At 31.6% G+C, this 23,357-nt stretch overlaps 1 protein-coding gene across 2 annotated transcripts; it reads right to left on the reverse strand.

Moving 5' to 3' along the window:
* Positions 1-5,690: 5,690 nt before the first annotated feature.
* Positions 5,691-9,546, reverse strand: LOC102611948 (UV-B-induced protein At3g17800, chloroplastic-like). 2 transcript variants are annotated; one of them, XM_006493206.4, is made up of 4 exons: positions 9,379-9,546; positions 9,124-9,260; positions 8,642-8,934; positions 5,691-6,835 (listed from the first exon to the last, which is right to left on the reverse strand). In XM_006493206.4, the coding sequence occupies exons 2-4, from the start codon at positions 9,250-9,252 to the stop codon at positions 6,004-6,006; spliced, it is 1,254 nt and encodes a 417-aa protein (XP_006493269.2). In that variant the 5' UTR covers positions 9,253-9,260; positions 9,379-9,546; the 3' UTR covers positions 5,691-6,003. The 2 variants fall into 2 exon arrangements, with proteins under 2 accessions (XP_006493269.2, XP_006493270.2); XM_006493207.4 differs by having other exon boundaries at positions 9,124-9,264; positions 9,379-9,543.
* Between the last annotated feature and the right edge of the window lie 13,811 nt (positions 9,547-23,357).

The raw sequence follows: 23,357 nt of genomic DNA on the forward strand, positions 1-23,357 counted from the left end.
ATAAATTATGAAACAATAAACAACAAACATAAAAATAAGCTACTCTAAACTTGCAATATGAAACTTGAACGTACACATGAAACCGGGTGGAAAAAAGAAAAATTTCGGGGTGTTTAGATAATAATTATATGAAATATAGAATAGTAAATATGAAACACATTACTTAGAATATGCAATACGAATATAAAATATGAGTACCTTTGCAATGGTGAACATAAAACATCAATATGAAACTCAAAACTTGAAATATGAAACTTCAACGTAAACATGAAACATGGGGAAAAAAAATTTGGGGTATTTGGAAAATAATTATATGAAATATTGAACATTAAATATGAAGCTCGTTACTTAAAATATGCAACAATGAACATAAAACATCAAATATGAAACTTTGGGGTATTTGGAAAATAATTATATGAAATATTGAACAGTAAATATGAAGCTCGTTACTTAAAATATGCAACAATGAACATGAAACATGAACATAAACATGAAACGAGGGCAAAAAAGAAAAATTTCGGGGTATTTGGAAAGTAATTGAATGAAACATATAACAATAAACATGAAACACATTACTTAAAATATGCAACAATGAACATAAAATATAAATACCTCTGTAACAGTGAACATAAAACATCAAATATGAAATTTTGAACTTGCAACATGAAACATGAACTGAAACATGAAACGGGGGCAAAAAAAAAAATTTGGGGTATTTCGAAAGTAATTGAATGAAACATATAATAATAAACATGAAACACGTTACTTAAAATATGCAACAATGAACATAAAATACGAGTACCTCTGTAACAGTGAATATCAAACATCAAATATGAAACTTTGAACTTGCAACATGAAACATGAAACATGAACGTAAACATGAAACGAGAGCCAAAAAAAAAAAATCAGGGTATTTAGAAAATAATTACATTAAACATTAAACAGAAAACTTAAAATGCTAAATATGAGATAGATTTCATAGAAAATGAATTAAACTTTTGTCTTTTTGTTAATACTCATTTGATTTAATTTTTCAAAATATTTGTAATAAAAATATTTTTTTTTCCTTTTTTACTTGTCTTTTCTTCTTCTTCTTCTTCTTCTTATTTTTAAAATATTATTTATTTAATAAATTTTTATTTTAATTGATTTAAATTAAAAATGCATATTAATAAGAAGGAAAATTATCATTTGTATACCCTTAGTTTACTCTATTATCAAAAATACTACAATATTTTGAGGGTGTATCAATCGTCCATCCTAAGTTGACAAAATGTATCAGCTGACCACCAAACCGTTAGTTGCCGTTTAAGTATGATGACATCAGATAGGTAATTTGGTCTTTTTATATAATACAAGTGATAATTTAAGGGTATACAAGTGATAAAAAGAGAATTTAAGGGTATACAAGTGATAATTTTCAAAGGTAAAATTGTCAATTCACTGTAATTCCGTTAACTTTCAAACGGAAACTAACGGTTTAGTGGTCGGCTGATACATTTTGTCAACTAAGGGTGGACGATTGATATGAATCCCACAATGAAACTTTCAATCCTACACTTAATTTGTAGTTTCAACTTCCCAAGAAAGTTCTAAACAGATTTATGGCAAACAAAAACCTTGACCCAATGCTTAAGAAAATATCAACCAAAGGTATAGAGAAAGGTATTGACGCCACACTCAAGAAAAAGATGAGAAGGTGAGTGATAAGTCTAAATTTGGAACACCACAAGAATGTAAATTCTTGATAAGTTCACTAGTTCTCAAAAGAACCAAAGAAAGAATAATCTTTCAAATTCAAAATAACATTCATCTCCTTACATACCAAGGTTGCTGAATTTAAATAGGCTAAAAGGAACCCAAGATCCTAAAAATACAAATGGAAACATTGGAACAACCCTCTAAGTAAGTTTGTCAAAAGATGTTTCAAAAGTCTTCACCAACCCACCATGATCAATGCTATCTTTGACAAACTTAATGCTAGCCTACTATAATTAATGCTATCATTGACAAACTTAATGTTAGCCCACCATCATTGATGGTAGACTTACCTTACACATTGACAAGCTTGAAACAAAACAAACAAATAAGTTGAAAAACAAAGGATTCGTTGAAAATCCCAAGTCTGAACAAGCTGTAAAGAATTGGTCATAACTCCTTCTAGAGAACTCCAAATCCAGCTCTGTAAAATTTATTGGAAAGCTAACTTAATTATCTTTCCAACGGTATATAGCTTGCATTTTAATTCTGTCTCAATCAATACACTTTTTATTCCGAATTTGACCTTTCAGCATTTGATACAACTTGTGTATTTGGCTGCCCACTGACTTGAATAATGCCCACAATGCCTTGTCTTCTCTTCAAGCCCAATTCATGATGTCTTGCATCTTGAATTGCATTTTCAATCCATATTTTCTCAATTAATCCATTTAAAGCAGCTTGCATCTTTTTGGCTCTTACTCTTGTAATTGGGCCTCCATGAATGTGCAAAGGATCACTTGATGGTTCTCATCAACGATTGATATACCCTCAAAGTGTTGTAGTATTTTTTATAACAGAGCAAATATAGAGTATACGAATGATAATTTCCCTAATAACAATAAGGGGGTCAATAAAATTGACCTAGTCTATTTTAATTTATTTAATAACAATGGGCTATGATCCAATCCCTCTATCATAGCCAACCCCTATATATATATATATATATATATAACGCCCCAAATAATAACCTCTGCATCTCCTCTAATATGTTTGATACACCATATTATATCTAACTATATTATAGTATATTATACTATGTTATTATATTAAAGTTAACAGAAAATTACATTTAGTGTAGTAAGGATTTTGTTATGTATTTTAATATTTTATATTAATTCTATAAAAATAATATCATTTTGATTTTATTAATAAAATTATACAATTACTGTAACCACCACTAACCAGCAGTAGGAATCTATAGATGTTGTTTGTTTATCATATTTGTGCTGACATAATCCTTATTTTGAGGTCTATGTGATGATATCAATATAGTCTCTATTCACTAGGCTTTAACCTAGTGGTTAGAACCCAAATTTTACAATTGTGAAATCATAGGTTTGAGTCCCCACAATACATTGTAGGGGTTTAATTTTCTTGCTCAATTTAAATGAAAGTAGTCTTCTCCCTTTCGAAATGTGAATGAAGTACACGTCTCTCGAACATTAGAGAAAGTAAAAATTTGGACCATGCTTCATAAGAATTGATGTATATTAGTCTCAGTTATAATCTGTTGTAAATATCAGTTATAATCTCATATAATATGACTTGTACTCTTAAACAATTGTCTCATGTAATCAATATATATATATATATATAGTCTCTATTTGCCATAGATCTACCGGGAAAGGGAAGCCCAAAAAAAAAAAAAAGCGGAAGAAGAAGAAGAAGAAGAAAGAAAAGAGAACTCATGGAATCTAAGGACCCGTTCGGTATTGTTTCTGAATTTGTATTTTCTGAGAATAAAAATGAAAATAAAAATGGTATTTTGTAATTGTTGTATTTCGAATTTAAGTATGTGTTTGGTATCATTTTATGTATTCTGTATTTTAAAACTGAAAACAGTAATATGCGTTCGGTAAACACAGTTGAAAATAATAAAAACAAAAAATATGCGTTCGGTAGTACTTTTTTCAAAAATAATTTTTACTAGCATTTACATCATATTTATAATTATAAAATAATTATTTAGCTAATACATACACAAATACAACATAATAATTTAAACAAAATTATTATAAAAAATTACATGATAATAAAATTTTAGAATTAGCATTAATTAAAAAAAATTTTACATTGTCATTATTTTTACACCATAATTAAGATATATATTACAACACATGATTTAAACAAAATAATTATAAAAAAATTACATAATAGACATTATGCATTACGTATGTAATCATGCCACATAGAAGCTGCAATTCTATCTCTTGTAGCATTCGTCTCTGCGACACTTGTAGGAGATAAATCAATATTAATAAGTGGTCTACCAGTATCTCCTTCGTTGGTAACCAAATCTTGCACATCAAAGTCTCCAAATAACCTATCACAAGCAATAAATTCAAATTGTGAATTCCATCTAAAGCAATAAATTGAAATTACAGATTGTTTGATTGAATTCTATCTAGGGCAAAGCTTGAAAAATCTCTATTTCTCTCTAATAACAAAAGTCCAATTTACCTAATGCATTTTCTCTGTAAAAAAAAAGTGACAGGCAATAAATTCAACTTTTGCATCATCAACAAAATGGAATTTGGAGTAAAATCAATATCATGGCAACGACAATCGTGAACAACATCATCTTTACATGCTATTAAAAACAATTAAATCACTCAAATAATTTCTAAAAATTTTTATTAAATTCTCAGGCTTTTTTTTCATTCTAAATGTCATATATCGCTGTCCAAAAACATCCTACTTTAAGAAATATTTAAAAGTTAATTAAGTCAAAAATCTTGTAAATTATAATGTCCTTTTTTTCGTTTTAAATTGGTTTCCAAAGAATGATGTATATGCTTACAGAAGCAAAACATGCCAAACAACAGCAACGACATTTTGTGGATTGTTTTTAACTTAAAAAAAACAAATACCGGCAAGTGACCTATCCGGGAGAGCAACAGAAGTTGGGTGAAGACGAGCAGCAACGACTGAGCAGCAACGGAGCAGAGCAACAGCGGAAACAGAGCAGCAGCAGAAACAGAGTAGCGGCGGCTATGGCGGAAACACAGCAGCAGCGGCTATGGCGGAAACACAGCAACGACAGTGGCTGAGAGTGCAGATTTGTTGCAACTGAATCAAGAAGGCTACGGGGCAAGGGGGAAGAGAGAGAGGCAGTGAAGAGATAAGGAGAAGAGAGTGGATCGAGAGAAATAAAGAGAGAGAAAGATGTTGGATGAAGATAAGGGGAGGGAGAGAGTGCAGATTTGCTGCAACTGGATGAAGAAAGTTGCGGGCAAGAGAGAGCGTCAGTGAAGAGATAAGGAGGAGGTCACAATTTTTCTTTTGTTTTCTAATTCATTTTTAGGTTTAGTCTGTAAAATTTGGAGAATTTGTTTAATTTGTTTTCAGTTGTGTAATTATAATAATAAATCCGAATTTTATGTTTTGTAATTTGTTTTGTGTGTAGTTATAATAATGAATCCGGATTTTGTGTTTTGTAATTTATTTTGTGAAAAAAATTCACCGAACATGTTTTATGTGTGTATTATAAAAATGAAAACGAGAACATGCCTTGAAAAAGGGTACCGAACGGGCCCTAACTTTTTGGATTGTTGCGTAAAGTTTCGGACGAGAATTCCAAGGATATGGAATTTAGGGGCGACTTTCTTGTGGTAGTAATTGCGAATGAGCAAGTAGGGGGCGGCAACTAAAGAGGTAGCGAGACTGACCGCAATTGCAGGAATAGGTTGACTTTCTTTCATTTTGGTTATGGAAAGTGAAAGTCGTTTCGTTTAGTACGAGATCGCTTCACACCTCGCGGTGCTTACACCTCTCGCCTATCGAAGTTCTGTTGGAAAATATCGTCCGAGATATCAAAGGCTACTTAAAAACGGCGATTCTGTGTTGTAATAACACTAGAGATGACTAAGGGGGTGGCCAGGAGTACACGGTTCCCATCAATAATTTAAATATTAAATAAATTTAATTAGTTATTAAAACATATTAAATAAATAAATTAGAGATAGTATATGCTTACATATTGTGATTTAACCAAAAGAGACAACGTCAACCTAGATTAAACTAAGTTTTCCAGGCACTTGCAAAATGAAGGTAAATTTCATTTAGCAACCACAAGTGTTATAGCATGCAATAAAACAAGTAAACATGACAATTAAACTATTAACTATATACAATACAATTAGCAAATTACCTAATACTTGTCCTCAAAACTATCCCGTGCTCCATTTGGGTTTGGTCAGTCTGGTACAAACTTTGTTTGAAACAGTTGAAAATGAACATCATTCAGTTCATGACAAAATGATACCTCGAATCCACATAGCTCTCAACATCCCAGAGGAAAGAACCAAAAGTCACAGCCTCCAAAACAAGTCTCTTCAGACCAGCAAAGCTAATTTTGATTTGTACATCATTTGAGGAATCAACAGTACCCTGTGGTGTTACAACAATTTCTGGTCTTCCAAATAGCGCCTCTGTGTGCTTCTCAATGATGCTAACAGCCTCTTTGGATCTTATCGTCGCATATCTCTGAAGTGTCTCCCCATCAAAAGACATCACATAGGTCCTCAACCGAGAGGCCTTTATCCCATGACCAAAACCTCCAGGACTGACACCACCAGAAAAGGATGAAACTTCAGGATGAGATGACAGAGCTTCATGAGAACCCTCAGCACCAGTGGGTGTCACGTCTCCTACCACTTGCTGAATACCACTCTCTTCTACATCTGATGCATCTGGAAGAATTTTCATGCTCTTCTCAAGCTGAAACCTCTGATCGACTCGCTTGAGGAAGTACCCATACATAACTGAAGCAGCATAGACTTGCCCAACCCTGAGTTTGCTGATCTGTGCTACAGAGGTTGAATCACCCAACCGATTTCCAAGAATAAGAGCCAAGTGGTTTTGTATCATCTCATAGGCTTCAGATGAGTGAAGCTGCTCAAGGTTCTCATCTTGGCTTAGCCACGTGTCCACCCGGCCAGAGGAGTCTGAAGAAGAAGGGGTAATAGAAGGTATCAAGGAAACATTAGCATCCATGAACTTCTGCACAACCAATGCATACAAAATCTCTTCTAATGCCTTTCTCCTTTCATTAGCCTTCACCTCAGCAATTCTCCTGGAAATTTGAAATACCATAGTTTAAGGTTCAACTCTTGACAGTAAAACTAAATAATTTATCACTGACATGTTGAAGGTATATTTACGCAAGCATGAGCAAAGAAATTTACTACTGCCTTTTACCTAATTCAAAAGTTTTGATAATAAATGGTTTCAATAAAATCAAATTTCTAGTAAACATTTCATATAGGTTACATTTATATGATTTTGAGATTGATCATCATCTGATTAAGGTTACATAAGCTTCTAATTTCGAGTGTTGTAGTGTCGCTAAATCAGATCTAAAGAAAAGACAAAGAAATAGAACATAAACCATAGAATGGTGTGTAGGGAGCTTGCCAGAAAGATAGGATAGAGATAACGGAAAGGGAACTCAGAGAGCAATAACAATTTTGGGTTTAACCAATAACACAGGCAACCAAAAGAAAAGCGAGATAAAACACAGGGAAAAGGAGGAGGAGAAATAGAAGCAAGTCAGGAGAAGAACAATATTTATGTTATGCACACATTATAATCCAAACCAGAAGTCTCAAAAAATACAACAGAGCATATCTATGGAGGAAAAATATACCGAGAAGATAACCAAATCAACCATAGACAAATAATAATCAGTGGCATAGACAGAATTCAAATCTGTGGGAGCAAATTAATTTCCTTAAAAGAATTTGATTTTCCTCAAATGTTTGTAAATAATTTTGGATTTAACATATTCATTTAAAGTGATTTTAGTGATGATAATTTAATTTTGAGCCTACATTTTTATATATTATTCAAAGCAGTAGGGACAAATTAAAAATTTTATTGGGGACAAATAAAATGTTTGGTTGAATTCTAAAAGCCATTTTCTGAAAAAATTAGGACTTACAGGGGTAGCTGCCCCCGCTTGCCTCTATGTGGCTCTGCCACTGGTAACTATGAAATCCCTTAAAGAAAACAATAAAATAAATCAATTCCCAAAATATCATAACATTCTACAGCACAAAAATTCACTTTCGAACCACCTTCTGCACTTAATTCGCTTTAAATTCATTTATCTTAATCTGTTTATCTCGTATAAGCCAGTTATACTACAAATTTTTGAGCATTCGGAGTGAGATTTCGTGAACCTAATAGTCAAAACCTAAAGCCCATAAATTACCGTGCATCCTATTTTCAATGTAGAGCTTTTTTATTTTACTTTAAAAAAAAAGATTATATATACAAAACTATATGAGAGATGTATAATTGTAAAATGTTTAATGTACAATTTCCATCATCAAGCTTATAACATTGATTTCCAAATTTAGCATGTAAGAATGTGCTTTATTTTATAACTAAATATTTAATAGGAATAAAACATAGTAATGGAAACTAGTTCATGAGCTTTGCTATTCTTAAATTACCAAGACTTATATAGTGATCAATTGAAAGAATCTGAAAAGTTCCATACAAGGCCAACTTCAAAATTAGTTAACCAATAACAGTATTTCTGGAGCTTCAAGCCCAAGAGTATATAAAAACTGTGATGCAAGAAAAAACAGCATAACATATGCTAATGTTTACTCATAACCATGAAACACATTTCAAAGCATAGCCAAATGAAATGATAGCGCTGTTATTAAAAAAAAAAAATTCATTTCCTCATATTTCTAGCTTTGGTAAGTGGCATTTATACACTTCCATCATTTATACTAATCAAACAAGAAGCATTCCATCATTTATGTTGACATTCTCATCAAATTTCTAAAACTAAACACAAAATTGTAAGCCTTAACTTTCCCTTAAAGTTAATTTCACATTCCATATCAAGAGATGAGCAACTAACCTATACAATACAAGCTCAGTGCCAGAAGCAGAAGCCTCCTCGTGTTTTTCAGCATCACGGTCAGTTTGAAGCTGTTCAAGCTGCTGCTCAACTGCTGCAGGTACAAGGTGTGGGTGGCTTATCAAAATCTGAGACAAAAACTGTCCCACTGGAGACTCCAGCTGAAGCGGAGCAATTGGATCCATTGACCTAGATGATTCTGAAGAAGATGATGCTCTAACGACCATGCATCTCCTGCTTCCAAATCCCTTTCTCCTATGCCTTGGCTTAGGGTTTGAAACTGAAGAGTAATGCTGCAGCGAATCAACCAATAGAATAGTCAATCAAACAGGCGCAAGATAATTGAACATATTCAACTAAGTGAGTCTAAATCAATTAGACAAAAAAGCAACGAAACAATAAACAGTAACGGATCTCGATTAAAAAAACAAACAAGGCAAAATTAATAGCTACGAGTCTATCCGTAAGTTTGATAATTATACCTTGATCGGTAAAAGCGATTTAGTGCCAAAACGAATAAAATCAGGTCCAGAATAAACAGAAAAAAGAACTGGTCTGTGACTATGCAAGCCGATTGAAGATCGAGCCACGCTTGCTGCGGCTGCCTCCATACTCAAATCTGTCTAATTCATTCACAAATTCTTTAGCTATTAAAAAAATTAATAATAATTGAAATAAGAGGAATTTCAAGGTGTGTAAATCAGAGACCAAAATAAGAATAATAATAATTATTGTACCTTGAATTGCGAAACAAAGAAAAGAGAAGAGATGTTTAAACCGACCCGATTTACAGATTTAGAGAGATTTTTGCTTCAATAGAGCGAACGAGTGTTGTTCTTTATTGAGCTTCGAATATGGTCAAGTCAACAATTATGGGCTGGCCTCGACGCCTCGTAACAAATTTATATGTATTAATGTATGTATTCTTTGAAAAATAAAAACTATACGTGTATATACATCAGTACTCGATAAACAAATTTTAATGTTGAGAAACAGATTAATGTGGAGCATTGGGTGAAATTTATGGTATACAATAATTAAATAAGATAAATAGAAAAGCGAAGTTATTGATAAAGTAGATAACTTAAATTTGATAAAAGGGATAAGAAACAAGACTCAAATAGGATAGCCAGAAAGGGTTATTTTTACATACCTCCCCTGAGGTTTCACTTAATATCAGTTTAATAAAAAGTATTTTCGTATTTTTATATTCCTCCCCTACTATTAGTATTTCTGTCAGTATAATATCAGTATATAAGGTTACAATTGTAAAAGCGCATTTAAATTTTAAAAAACTTAAAAAGTTAGCTGTAGTGGCATTGGTAAGTGCGAAATACCGTTGCATCCGTCCATTTCATTACCCAAAAGAAAAATCTCTTCACGAAAGTGTAAATCTTACGAAAATCTCATCATTCACGCAAACATTCACCCCTCAGCAGCTTAAGTGTGAAAACAAGCGAGTGTTAGTGAGTTTGAGGATCAAGAATCATCACCATTTTGAACTTACCCATGAAGAAGACAAGCTTCGATGCTAATAGAAGACTGCTGAGGGGCGAGTTTCCGTGGCTTTTCACGGCTCTAATACCAGTCGAGGCTGCGTTTTTTTCTCTCTCCTCGTGAGTCGAGAAGATGCTGATAGAAGACTGCCGACGGGCGCAGTCCGTGGCCAATCGAGGAGGCATTTTCGCTGCTTCTCACGGCTTCGATCGGTGGCTTTCCGGACGCTTTCCGACGGCAAAGATGGCATGGAGATGACCAGCGGTTCAAGGGCTTTCGATCGGTACCAAGCTCGACTGAAACGGTGGCTCGAAATGGGAGATCCGACCGGATCACGGTCGCGGGTCGGGTTGGATCCGATTCTTTTTCCTCTCTCTCCCCGTGAGCTTCACTCTTTTTCTTTTCTTTTTCTTTTTCTTTTTTTCTCTCTATATAAATGGCTGGGCAAAAGTCAAAGAAAATATGGTGTGGGTGTTTGTACTCAAAATTCACTTGTAATCATGTCCGAATGATTAGAAAAATTGGTGTTGTCATGTTGTGGATGTTTGTTGTAAAAGATTAATGGGTTTTAATGTATGTTGAATTTGTAGAAAATTTATTTTTTATATTAATTGATTTAATTTTATTCCATGGCTTCTGCACTCCTATTCTCCTGTGCAATGGAGAAGAAAGAAAATTTTTTTGACCCCAAATCTCCAACTTTTAAGCACCGAGAAATTTATGTTTGATTTCAATATTTTCGACTTTTGAATAGCTTTTGAATATGCTTGCACTGTCAACTTTGCTGGGAAATTGTACTTGTCAGCCTTTAAAGGGTATTTTCGTCCTCTTGTTAGTCCACTAACAGTCAACTGACGGAAATACTAACTGCAGGGGAGGGGAGTAAAAATACGGAGATACTTTCTATTAAACTGAAATTAGGTGAAACCTCAGGGGAGGTATGTAAAAATAACCCTAGCGAGAAATTTACAACTTTAAAAGAATAAAAAAATTAATAATACAATTTATTTATAAATTATATAAAACTATATTATATAAATTCTTTCTTATAAATCACTTGATAAATAAAATTTGTTACTCACAAACAATTTGTATTTTTATTTTATGTCACTAAATTATAATTACATTGATTGATATAAATTTGGTAATGCATCATTGTTGATTTTGATAATTTATATGTATTGTGAAAAGTTAAACAAAATAATCTTCATAAATAATATTTTATCTTCACATAATTTACATATTAATATTTTACATTTTCGAGATTAATATTGTAAACAGCAAAATGAAATGGTACATTTAAATAACGCATATAAAATACATCTAATTTAATTTTTTTTAAGATCTAATTTCAAGTCTTATGGAATAATTTTTTAGTTAAAAAAGGTCTAATTGTATTTATATTTTTTTTTAATGTTTTTACAATGAATCAATGAAAATAATTATTTATTATTTATATATAAAAAATTATTAGCAATAATAGGATATAAGCTAGACCTAATTTAATTTAAAGTAAGGAATTACTAATAACTTGAGTAACTTATAATTATTAATTAAAGATTAATCAAGGGATGGAGATGTTTCATTTTAAACAAATGGTTCATAATAATGACTGTAATTCTTTTAATAGTATCATAGAGAAATCCATATAATAAACATTGGAAAGGAGTTCAGATGTGCAAAATACCCTTATAAACCTTAATTAAAATTCTATCTTTGCAATTCCTACTTATTCATTTGTCACAAGTAGAGCTAACAAAATTTAACACGGTTCATTTATTTGACATGAAAAAAAAAAGAATAAATGAGCTTGGATTATCAAATTTAATACGTTTATCAAATGAAATAGAATCCTCTCCTAATATGAGTTTTATTGAGTTTTTAAATATCTTTTACCATGTGTCTTTTAGTGATAGTGTATGAGTAAGATTTAATTTGTTTTATTTTTTTATTTATTAACAACCAATCAACAATTGAGTTATTTGCTCAGGACATGATCAGATCAAGAGAGAATCTTAATCCTTATTAAATAGATCATATCCAAGTCAATATGATTTTTTTTTTTGTTTTGAATTACAGTTTTAGTTCTTGATCCATTTACCTTGTTAATAAAACAATTATTTTGATGTTGACTTCATATTTTAATATTTTAATATAATTATTAAATAAGTCATATTTAAATTAGGCAAAATTTATACAATATAAACACAAACCAATGATTCATTTTAACATTTTTTTTATTACAAGAGACTAATATTTAGGATTACAACTCACATTACATAAAAATATTTATTGATATATTTACAATCAAACAATTAATGAGATAAAAACTTAAATTTGAATTTTCTTAAATATTCAAGAGATGTCTACTCTATTTTTATTTTTAAAAAAATTATATTTACATAATTATTTACATAATTACAAAAGAAATTTTAGCTCCCACAATATTTTTGTGGGGAATTGAAAGCGGCTCTTTAGGCACCGAGTATGGGAACCTAAGATAAACGGGGGAGGGACGTTTAGGTAACGAAGATTTTTTCTGTTTTTAGTTCCCCACGAAAAGAAGAGTTTGGAAATCTCTAGGTTTAAGAAAGTGGGACCCATTTATCTCTGACGTGTTTGAATCTGTGTCCAGCATTGGTTGTGCGTGGAATCTGCGGTGGCCATGAAATCAAATTTCGAAAAAGAATTTTTGTCGCTGTGTTTAGAGAGGCTCACGCGTCTCATTTTTAACCGGAATGTTCTTTCGAGGCGTTGCATCCTCACATCTTCAATATCTCTAGCCAGGCATTTGACTTGATGCATGTTTGATTCTCGGCTGCCAGATAATATCAATTGAAATTAAGCGGTGGTTCTCTTTTCCTTTCCATTAAAAGAAACAAAAAACAAAAAAAAATCAAATTTATTCCTTTTTAAATGTTACAAAAATCAATAATATGAAATAAATTATATCTTGTTCTGTCCTGGCGTATCTATCCGCTTCTAATCCTTTGTCTCTAGTTTATTAAGCATGTGATTAGTAGTAAATGTCACATATGTGGTGGCTACATTTAATTACATATACTAAACAAGAAAAGTGGGTTGATCCATCGCAATATTATAAGGAGCGTTAAAGAGGGTTGATCTAGTGTAGGGACGGACCCAAATGAATTATCACGAGTGGGTTATTCTTAATAACAATGTCACTATCTAAAAATAAGATAATAAAACCAATTCAATAAAAAAATAGTGATAATATTTATAATACTAACCTTAATTCAAGTTTTCAACAATTTTAATAGAAACAAAAATACAAGACTTGAAATTCATTTAATATAATATTACATGATATAACTTAACAGAAATAATCATATGTGATGGTAATTATGACTAGAAAATTAAGAATTAAGAATATCTGTTGGAACTTAGTTGGAAGAGGATTCGTATTTGGAACTTAATTGGAAAATGATTTGTATTTGTCAGTCTTCAGCCTTAGAGATTTGCAAACATGAAATGTCGTTAGATTCTTGTAGGTTTTAGGGATTGTAGATGTAGGATTTTGAATTGGAAAAGAAGGTAATGAGTCAAATTATTTTTTAGATTAAAATAGAAAAATTAATTTGATTAAATTCCAACTGGAAACTTTTTAATTACTTAAAGAAATTAAGTTTTTTTTGACTTTACTAGGATGAAGTTTAGTGTGGGCGTTTATGAAATAAATTACCAAGGGCTTTAATGAATATACTTAACATTAAAATTAATTATTTATACTAAATAAAGAATTTAATTTAAAAGAAAATTTTAGTTCAAGGGGAACTCCAGCCCCTTGTGGTCATTCCTTGGATTTGTCAATGATCTAGCACGTATTATGGTGCGCGGACATTGAACATGACACATCATGAATTGGTATTATTGGGACTATAACTTACCATATGCAACATCGCGCACTGTAATGTGTGCAACATGGTGTAGTGAATTAAAACACGTGGTATAAATACATCAGTTAGTCTCCTTTTATATTTCACTTTCAATTTGCAAAATACAAGTTCAATATTATACAACACCTTATTTTATTTTTATCTATAATTCCTATACACAATCTAACATTATAATATATCATAAATTTGTTGAGCTGTCCACGTTGTGTACTAAGGAGTAGATAATAATTATTTTTTTTCTCAAGCTTAATTAAGTACTCAACTTAGGAATTTAAGACCAAATTTAGAAGGTGGATTGGACTAAATTAATTTTTCAAATGGATTGGACTCAGAGGTGGCTTGCATAAACGAACTACGCATTTGCCAAGAGCCTTTTATGTTAAGACGGTCCATTGTGATCGTCTGATTCCTATATATTACGAAGATCTCTTTTTTTTTAAAAAAAAAACTTTTTCTTAATATACTCAAATTGGTAGTTTTTTTAGGTTATTTATAATTAGAAAATCTATTTTTTAGGCCTCTCTCTAATTAATATTTATTTTACAATTACAAAATTTTAAACAAATTCTATATTTGGTAACTGTAATGTTGAAGAGCTATACTTATAGTATTGTCTATCCATTAATTTACTATTAGTTTTTCCAAGAAAAAGATTAAATTTTTTATCTGGTTAAAAAAAACTTAATTAACATTGTAAATTTCTTATTCGCTTCTCTATAAAGAAATTATTCACTTTTGAAGTAAAAAAAAAAATCTTGAAATAATGTTGTAAGGGATATTATCATTTTACTACCAAAGCTATTATGATATATCATGTCAGTACCATGGTTTGCTGAAAAGTATATTTTACTACCAAGCATTTGCGTCGTTATCAATTCACTATCATTTCGTTAAGAACGCTAAAAATTTGCTGATGTCATAAGGGCATCAAAGACACTTCCAGCTGCAAAAGTAAAATTATTTGTGAATTTGATAATTAAATTATCATTTTACTACCAAGGTTTTAGGGGAATTATCATTTTACTACCAAACTCTTGGGGGTAAAATCAAATTTTAACTCAATTTCCGTTAAACATTAACTTTTTCTTAATGGAATATTAGTAAATTGATAACGGTGCAAACGTTTGGTAGTAAAATGTACTTTTTGGTAAACCATGGTATTGACATGATATGTCAGAATAACTTTAGTAGTAAAATGATAATTTCTCATGTTGTAAAAGAAGTAAAAAACATATTTTGTTGACTGCTTTTATTTTTTGAAATTTTTACTATCTTGTTAATTATTGATCTTCAAGATATAATTAAAAGTTGATTGAATTTTAAGCTCTTTTATATTTCTTTGAGTGTTGAAACTGTTGAATGTAAGGAGACCTCATAAAAAAATTTCATCTAAGGCCTCCAATACTCTAGAGCCGACCTTAATTGAACTATATTGGATTGTATAATATTGTTATACGATGTCAGACAAGACTGTTAAATTTAATTTATTGAAGCTAAAATAACTATTGTTATTAAGTTATATTACTAATTGTTGAGTTTAATATATAATCTTCAATATTATTGTAAATAAATAATTAAATAATTTTTATATGTAATATTACAAACTAGTTAAAATAAATTGTTAAATTTTGATAGTAATCTTAAATTAAAAACAAGTTAAAAAAATTAAATCGAATATTAAATTTTAGTTAAAGAACATTAAGCTTGAATGGATTTTAAAATTTTCTCCAACAATAAAAGCTATAATTGACTACACCAACTAACACAATCTAACAACAACTAACAACAATAAGTAAATTAAAATGGTAAGGTAAAGAAAACAAACTCAACAATTTTTACGTGGTTCGACAAACCCACTTACATGCACGCCTCCAAGTAATCCAACCTTAAGGATTCCACTAGCACCGAGTCTTATATATTGAGGCTCCAAAAATGAGTACAATTGACCCCAAAGGTTAATCTTTACAACTTCAAGGTGTATATCCTATACCTCTTCACCCAAGAGCTTCCCACAATTAAAATCTCTCTATTGAAATAATGAAATAAAGTTTACAAAAAACACACTAACTATAAGAGTATAAAGCAAGTGATATGTCACGGGCCACTTAGATGTTCTCCAAATGAAGGCCAAATTGGCTTGCATGGATTCATTTAGTAAAGAATCGCCCAAAGGCGGAGTGTGCTAAGCAGTAGGATACACTTAGCAGTGAGCCGCCTTATACAATTAGCAAACCGTGGTGTACTTAGCAAGTGGACAGCCCAATTTGACAAGCTAAAGTGAGCAAGCCTGGCCCGATTATAGAATTCTCTACAACTTGTACTTATTTAGATAGTTCTACATTTGTGTATAGCTAGGCTTCTCTAGAATTTTGTAGATATTTGCACAAGTTGCATGGAAAGGTCTAGACATAGGCAAACCTCTCTATAAATAGGGCATGGTGCTTGCCATTTTGTTTAACACCATACCACACACAAGTAATTCAAGCATCCTTGTAAAGCTCTATTGTATTCTCTTATGTGAGTAATTAAATTCTTTTTGGCCATATTGCTCTCTTCTCTCTAACTTTCTCACAAGCATCTTTGCTTAGTTAGCTTGAGAATTTCAATAGACTAACTTGCTAAAAATTATTTAAGTGTCGCATGGGTTGCTGTGTAAAATACTTATCCCTTGATAGATAGCTCAAGTAGAGATGACAAAAAAGTCTGGGTATGGACCCACAACGAATGGGCCTAGTCATGGGCTGAAAATTTAAAAGCCCATAGTAGATGGGCCTGAGTATGAGCTCATGAGATAAATAAAATTTTTTATTTTATATATTATGGGCTTTATATTTTAAATTTTATATATATTAATATATTAATATTGTATATTTTATATTTTGTGTATTTGATTATTAGTCTATGATATATTGTATAATCAATTAATCATCTTTAATTTAAGTGTTCCTTTATTTTTTTTCCCCTATTTTAAACTCTATTAAAAATTCATTTAAAAAAATTTATCTAAGCCCAAGCCCGGCCCATCTAAATATGGACGAGCTTTTGGAGGGTTCGGCCTGCTGTCAATTTCAAGCCTGGCCTAGACCTTTAAATTGTCATCCCTAACCTCAAGTTTGTACGAATTTATATGAATAAGTAAGTGAAAGTTCATAAATTACTTAGAAATATCAAGTTTTAACTCAGATCAACCTTAGAAAATGATTTGGAGTTAGGGATTATATAGATAGATCAAAACTAGTAGTTAGAAGTATTAAATAAGCATTCTATGCGAAACCAATTTACCGCTTAATAAACTGGTCCACCGCTTTGCTAATGTGGCTAGTTACCATTAATGTATTTTAAACTAATCGATTTGGCGCTTAGGGTAAACTATAAGCTAGTTAGTCTCTGGACAATTTAATTATAACAAGCTGATTTGCCAACTTTAAAAGTTTTGTATTTTGATCCATGTTTCCAAACTTTTATATAATTATAAAATTGCCTAAAAAGTTTGAAATATTATCAACTAGGTCCTTTTTCATATTTTCAAAAATAGCATTAAGACCATATAAACTCTCCACATTTTTCAACACATCAAAACTTTTTAAGAATTTTTCAAACCTATCCATATGCTTTGAAGAAGTTCCTTTTGATAAAACATTTAGTTTTTGTTTTTTTTAGATGTAGAAACATATTTCATGAGACCAAATATAATTTGAGTGCCATGATCATAATCAGTATGAGTTCTTAAAAGCTTGATCGTGCACAAATCCAATGAACTAGTTTTACAATAATCATGAAAATAAAGCACCATCTAATCTAATATTTCTTAAATTTGAGTCTTAACTTAATGAACAAATCTTTGAGTCCTTTGGGCTTGATCTCACTTGAATAATTTTTACTTTCAAAATTAATGAAATTTACCAAATAAAGCTCATGGAACATGTTGAGACTTCACCTTTAACCCAAGTTTGAAAGAAAATTAGCTACTCATAATTGAACTAGGGGTAAAATGAGAATTTATTAAAATACATAGAAAATATAAGATGGAAAAGGAATTACAGAAAATGGAACTCAAAAATGAATTCAGGGATGCCAAATTAGGGAGGGAGAGCCCATTTTTTATAGATACACTGAGTAAATCATGGCCATCAGATTAAAAATATTTTGGACGCTCAGGATTGCGCCATGTCATCAGTCAACAGTACGTGGTTTGACCACGCGGTTTGAATAGTAACACGGTTTGACCACACAGTTTGAATAGTGACGCAATTTGGTTGTAAATAATTCCGGGTATATGCATGTACCGTATGCGCGATTTTGGGTTCACTAACATGCTGCCATGTTACCGATCAACAGTACATAAGAATTTTAGTCCAATAGGATTGCGACATTTCATTGGTCAATGCCACATCATCGGTCAATGCAATGTTATCGTTCTGTATATATGAACAGTGTTGTGAATAGTAATATGGACAATATCGTACATGTGAATAGTACTGTACATATGAACAGTGCCATTTTTCATTTTATGCTCCTCCTAAGGTTTTCGACTGTCCTGAGTTCAAAAGTAATGTCCGTTTTGCTGTCTGATCTCTCGTTCATTGTGAAATAACCATGATGCCCCTAGAATACATAAATACTTAATTAAAATAAAACATACATAATTAAATCACAAGAGACTTAAATACATAAAAGTAAAGGTGTTAGTAAGACTTGAAATGTAAAATAACGATTTTCTCCTTTATAAATATACACTTTCTAACACTCAACACTAGCGAACCTTGGGTTGATATTTCTATGAACTTTGTTTTGGGTTTACCTAGGTCAAAAAGGGGAAAAGATTTGGTTTTTGTTGTTGTTGATAGGTTTTCAAAGATGACACATTTCATTCCATGTCTCAAAACTGATGATGCAATAAACATAGCTAATTTGTTTTTCAAGAAAATAGTTAGATGGCATGGAGTACTAAGGAGCATAGTTTCAGATCGAGATGCTAAGTTCTTGAGCCACTTTTGGAAAACTTTGTGGGGTAAGTTGGGTACTAAACTTTTGTTTTATACTACTTGTCATCCACAAACTGAGGTTGTAAATAAAACTTTGTCTACTTTGTTGTGTGCCATTATTCAAAAGAACTTGAAAACTTGGGAAGAATGTGTTACCATATGTTGAATTGCTTACAATAAAACTATCCATTCAACTACTAAATTTTCACCATTAAAATTGTATATGGTTTTAATCCATTAACTCCTTTCGATTTATTACCTTTACCTATTGATGAGTGTGCTAGTATGGATGGTAAAAAGAAAGCTAAATTTGTCAAGCAATTACATGAGAGAACGCGACAACACATAAAAAAAAATTGAACAATATGCTACTCAAACCAACAAAGGACATAAGAAAGTTGTTTTTCAGCCTGGAGTTTGGGTTTGGGTGCATATGAGAAAGGAAAGGTTCCCAGCACAAAGGCGTTCCAAGTTGCTCTTAAGGGGAGATGGTCTATTTCAAGTGGTTACACGGATCAATGACAATGCCTACAAATTGGACTTTCCCGATGATTATAATGTGAGTGCTACTTTTAATGTTTCTGATCTTTCTCCTTTCGATGTAGGTGAAGATTCAAGGATGAATCTTTTTGAGGAAAGAGGGAATTATGAGAACCATCAAGGGAATACCATTAAGCTTCAAGTGATCCTTTGCATATTCATGGACGCTAAATTACAAGAGCTTGAGCCAAAAAGATGCAAGCAGTTTTAAATGGATTAATTGAGAAAATGTGGTAAATAGAATTCATGATGCAAGACATGATGAATTGGGCTTAGAGAGAAGACAAGGCATTGTGGGCATTATTCAAGTTGTTGAGTAGCCAAATACACAATTTGGGTAAAATGCAGAAAGGGTAAATTCAGAATAAAACTGGTATTGATTGAGTTGGAACTAATGTGCAAGCTATATACCGTTGGAAAGATAATTAAGTTAACTTTCCAATGCAATTTACAGAGTTGGATTTGGAGTTCTTTAGAAGGTGTTATGACCAATTTATTACAGCTTATTCAGACTTGGAAATTCCAACCACTCCTTTGTTTATTCAACTTCATTTATTTGTTCTGTTTCTATCAATGTTTTAGGTAAGGCTACCATCAATGATGGTGAGCTAACATTAAATTTGTCAATAATTAGCATTAATTTTGGTAGGCTACTATTAAGTTTGTCAATGACTAGCATTAATAATGGTGAGTTGGTGAAGACTTTTGAAGCATCATTTGATAAACCTATGTTTGGAGGGTTATTCCAATGTTTCCATTTGTATTTTTAGGATCTTGAGTTTCTATTAGCCCATTTAAACTCAACAACCTTCCTATATAAGACAATTAGAGATTAATGTTATTTTGAATTTGAAAAATCATTATTTCTTTACTCCTTTTGAGAGCTAGTGAACTCACCGAGAATTTGCATTCTTGTGACGTTCCAAAATAGATTTATCACTCACCTTCTCATCTAAATCTTGAGTGTGGCGTCAATATCCTTCTCTACACCTCTGGTTCATGTTTTCTTAAACATTATGTCAAGGTTTTTATTTCGCTTATATCTATTTAGAACTTTCTTGGAAAGTTGAAACTCCAAATTAAATGTGAGTTTTAAAGTTTCATTATGGGGTTCGCATCATCAGAGTTCTCAAAAGCCTTTTTGATCCTCTTTTTTATTTCTTCCAAAGTTAGATGCTTTGTGATAGGCTATAAAGTGTATCACTTAAAACTTTACCTTAAGTATTATCGTTATTGATTACCTTAAGGGTCATTCTCATAAAGGATTGTTCCCAATTAACAAGTTATTAACAAGATACACAAATTGACTAGTAAAAAAGATTAAATTAAAAACCCTATCTATACTTAATGAAATTAACTCAAACTTTCCATATTTACTAAAGACACTAAAAAACATGCATGGGATATGTAGTTGATTTCCTATGTAAACTAAACTAAAGAATTTAAAGTAGAAAATTTGAAATTGTAGAAAATAGATTTAAAGAGGTTGAATTATGATGCCAAATATGGTTAAGGAATATTTTCCACCACTAGACACATGATTTTAGGTTGATTATCAAAATCATCATTTATTTTCTTTTGAAAACAACCTTAAAATAATTACAAGCTCAATTATCATGATCTGTCCTAACTTAGTTGTCAAGTAAAACAATCTCTCCATAAAACATTTCATTCAATTTAATAAAAAAACTAGAATCAATAAAACATAGTGGCTAAAACAAGAAATAAACACGCAAGCTCAGTTTATTTATCTAGAATTATGAAAATATCCCATGATCTTGATCACAATATGCCATTTAAATTTCATTCTTTAACAATTACGGATCAAAAACCCTAAACTAGTATCCAAATCACCATCAAATTCATCTAGTAGCCAGCTAAACAAATAAGATAGCAATTCTTAAATATTAAAATTAGTTATATTTAAAATTTTTGTGAGAAAAATGAAGTTTTGAAATCAACCTTAACTAATAAAAAGACTACTCACACGTGTTTGAATTATTCAATATCAAATTTATTAAAGAAAATTAAACAAAAGACAAGAGAAAGAAAGATTTATTGATTGAATTATAGCTATTGCAGCCAAGTCTAGCTGTGGTGAATAGAAGATTAGGATTTTTTCAAATTGATGGCAAATGAATACTAAAACACAGGGCATTTTCTTTGAAGACTGTCCTGTTTAAAAGGTATCTTTCTTACCTGATGATTCTCGGGCCATAATAACTAGAAGAAGAAAGTTCTTTTATAGCCTTGATTTAGTGAAAGCGAAGGTTGACAAAATAGGCCTCCTGGTTGGTAGGGAGGAGAAAAGCTTGGAACTTTTTGAAGTTTCCTCGATTCCAGTATGATTGCATTTGTGGAAAATGAAGATTATATCTTGTTAGTCTCGTCTAAAACAAAGGAGCTGATTGGAACTTTAAAGATTAATGGAACCATTCATTCTCTGGACTTTTGCCAATGATGGGAAGCGATGGCTGAGTTCTATAGGTGATGGGCAGGTCTATCATTGGGATTTAAAAACAAGAACTTGCATCCAAAAAACAGTTGTGAAGGGTGTATAAATGGTACAGCTCTTTGCACTTCCCCCAATGGAACTTTCTTTGCCGCGGGTTTTGACAATGGGATTGTGAATCTTTACAATAGAGAAGAGTTTTTAGGGGGTAAGTGAAAATCAAACACCAAAATGGATTTTATGAAATTCAATAATGATGCTAAAAAATTGGATATTTGTTCTACCATGAAAAAGAACAATTTGAAGTTGATACGCATTCCATCATATAATGCTTTCTCTAACTGGCCTCCTCCGAATAGCATTATCTTCGATGTTTGGATTTCAGTCTTAGCAGTGGTTTTATGGCTGTAGGAAATGCTAGACAACATTAGAGGAGATCTTCCGTACTATATAAGTGGCTCAGAAGAAGAATTGCGCCTCTCGTCGATTCTAGTTCATAAGTTTTATTACGCAAGTTGCATCATTACCACCATGCATAATGTGAACATAGAAGGGTCTGGAATATGTGATTATACTGCATTAGTGCTCGAAGAATATTATTTCCTTGCTTCTCTAGTTCATGCTGGTGAATGTCTTATGGCTGTCACTAGATGAACACTGCTATCAGTTTTGGTTTATCTTTTCTGTTTTATCATTGGAGCTGCATCTGTTTCCTAGTGATTTATTGATTGATTATGTGAATCACTTTATAGTTGCAGACCTTTCAATGTTTTGTACCCTTGATTGCAGACACTGATCGCTGCAATAGATTATGTTTCGGTAGATTCGTTATATTTTCATGTCATGACATCAAACTTTTGGATAAATTATACTGTGAAATACTACTAATAGGATCACGATTATCAATTTATTAGTGGATATTTTGAATCTTACATGCTCCCTTGTTGCAGAAGTTTCTGGTTGAATTTTCAAATCAGTGGAATTTATTTGTTTGCCTTGAGCTTTTTCCTGTTATTTGGCAATCAATTCTCAAATGAAAGTCCAATTTTAATTCTATATAGAGCCGTGATACCAGCAGATGATCTCTCTCGAACTGAACGATAACGACAGGAACTAGGCCGGGATCTGGCATTGCTTGATCTCGGATTTTAAATTGAATTGTCCATATCAAGTTTAAGCTCCCATTTACCTTCTATGCCCCGCAATTTGCCATCAAACTCTTTCAGATCTTACAGTTGCCTATGTTAATGGTTCTTTCCTGCTAACCACAACAACTTTTAAATTTCTTAGTTTTGTTATTGTCACCTGAGAAACAGAGGAGAACA

This window comes from Citrus sinensis, chromosome 3 (genome assembly GCF_022201045.2).
Source record: "Citrus sinensis cultivar Valencia sweet orange chromosome 3, DVS_A1.0, whole genome shotgun sequence".
NCBI lineage: Eukaryota > Viridiplantae > Streptophyta > Magnoliopsida > Sapindales > Rutaceae > Citrus > Citrus sinensis.

Coding starts and splice junctions, on each gene's coding strand:
- LOC102611948 (XM_006493206.4), bottom strand. CDS start 9,252: ATGGAGGCAGCCGCAGCAAGCGTGGCTCGATCTTCAATCGGCTTGCAT. Junction 8,935..9,123: donor AATCGCTTTTACCGATCAAG/GTATAATTATCA, acceptor GATTCGCTGCAG/CATTACTCTTCAGTTTCAAA. Junction 6,836..8,641: donor ACTGAGCTTGTATTGTATAG/GTTAGTTGCTCA, acceptor TCAAATTTCCAG/GAGAATTGCTGAGGTGAAGG.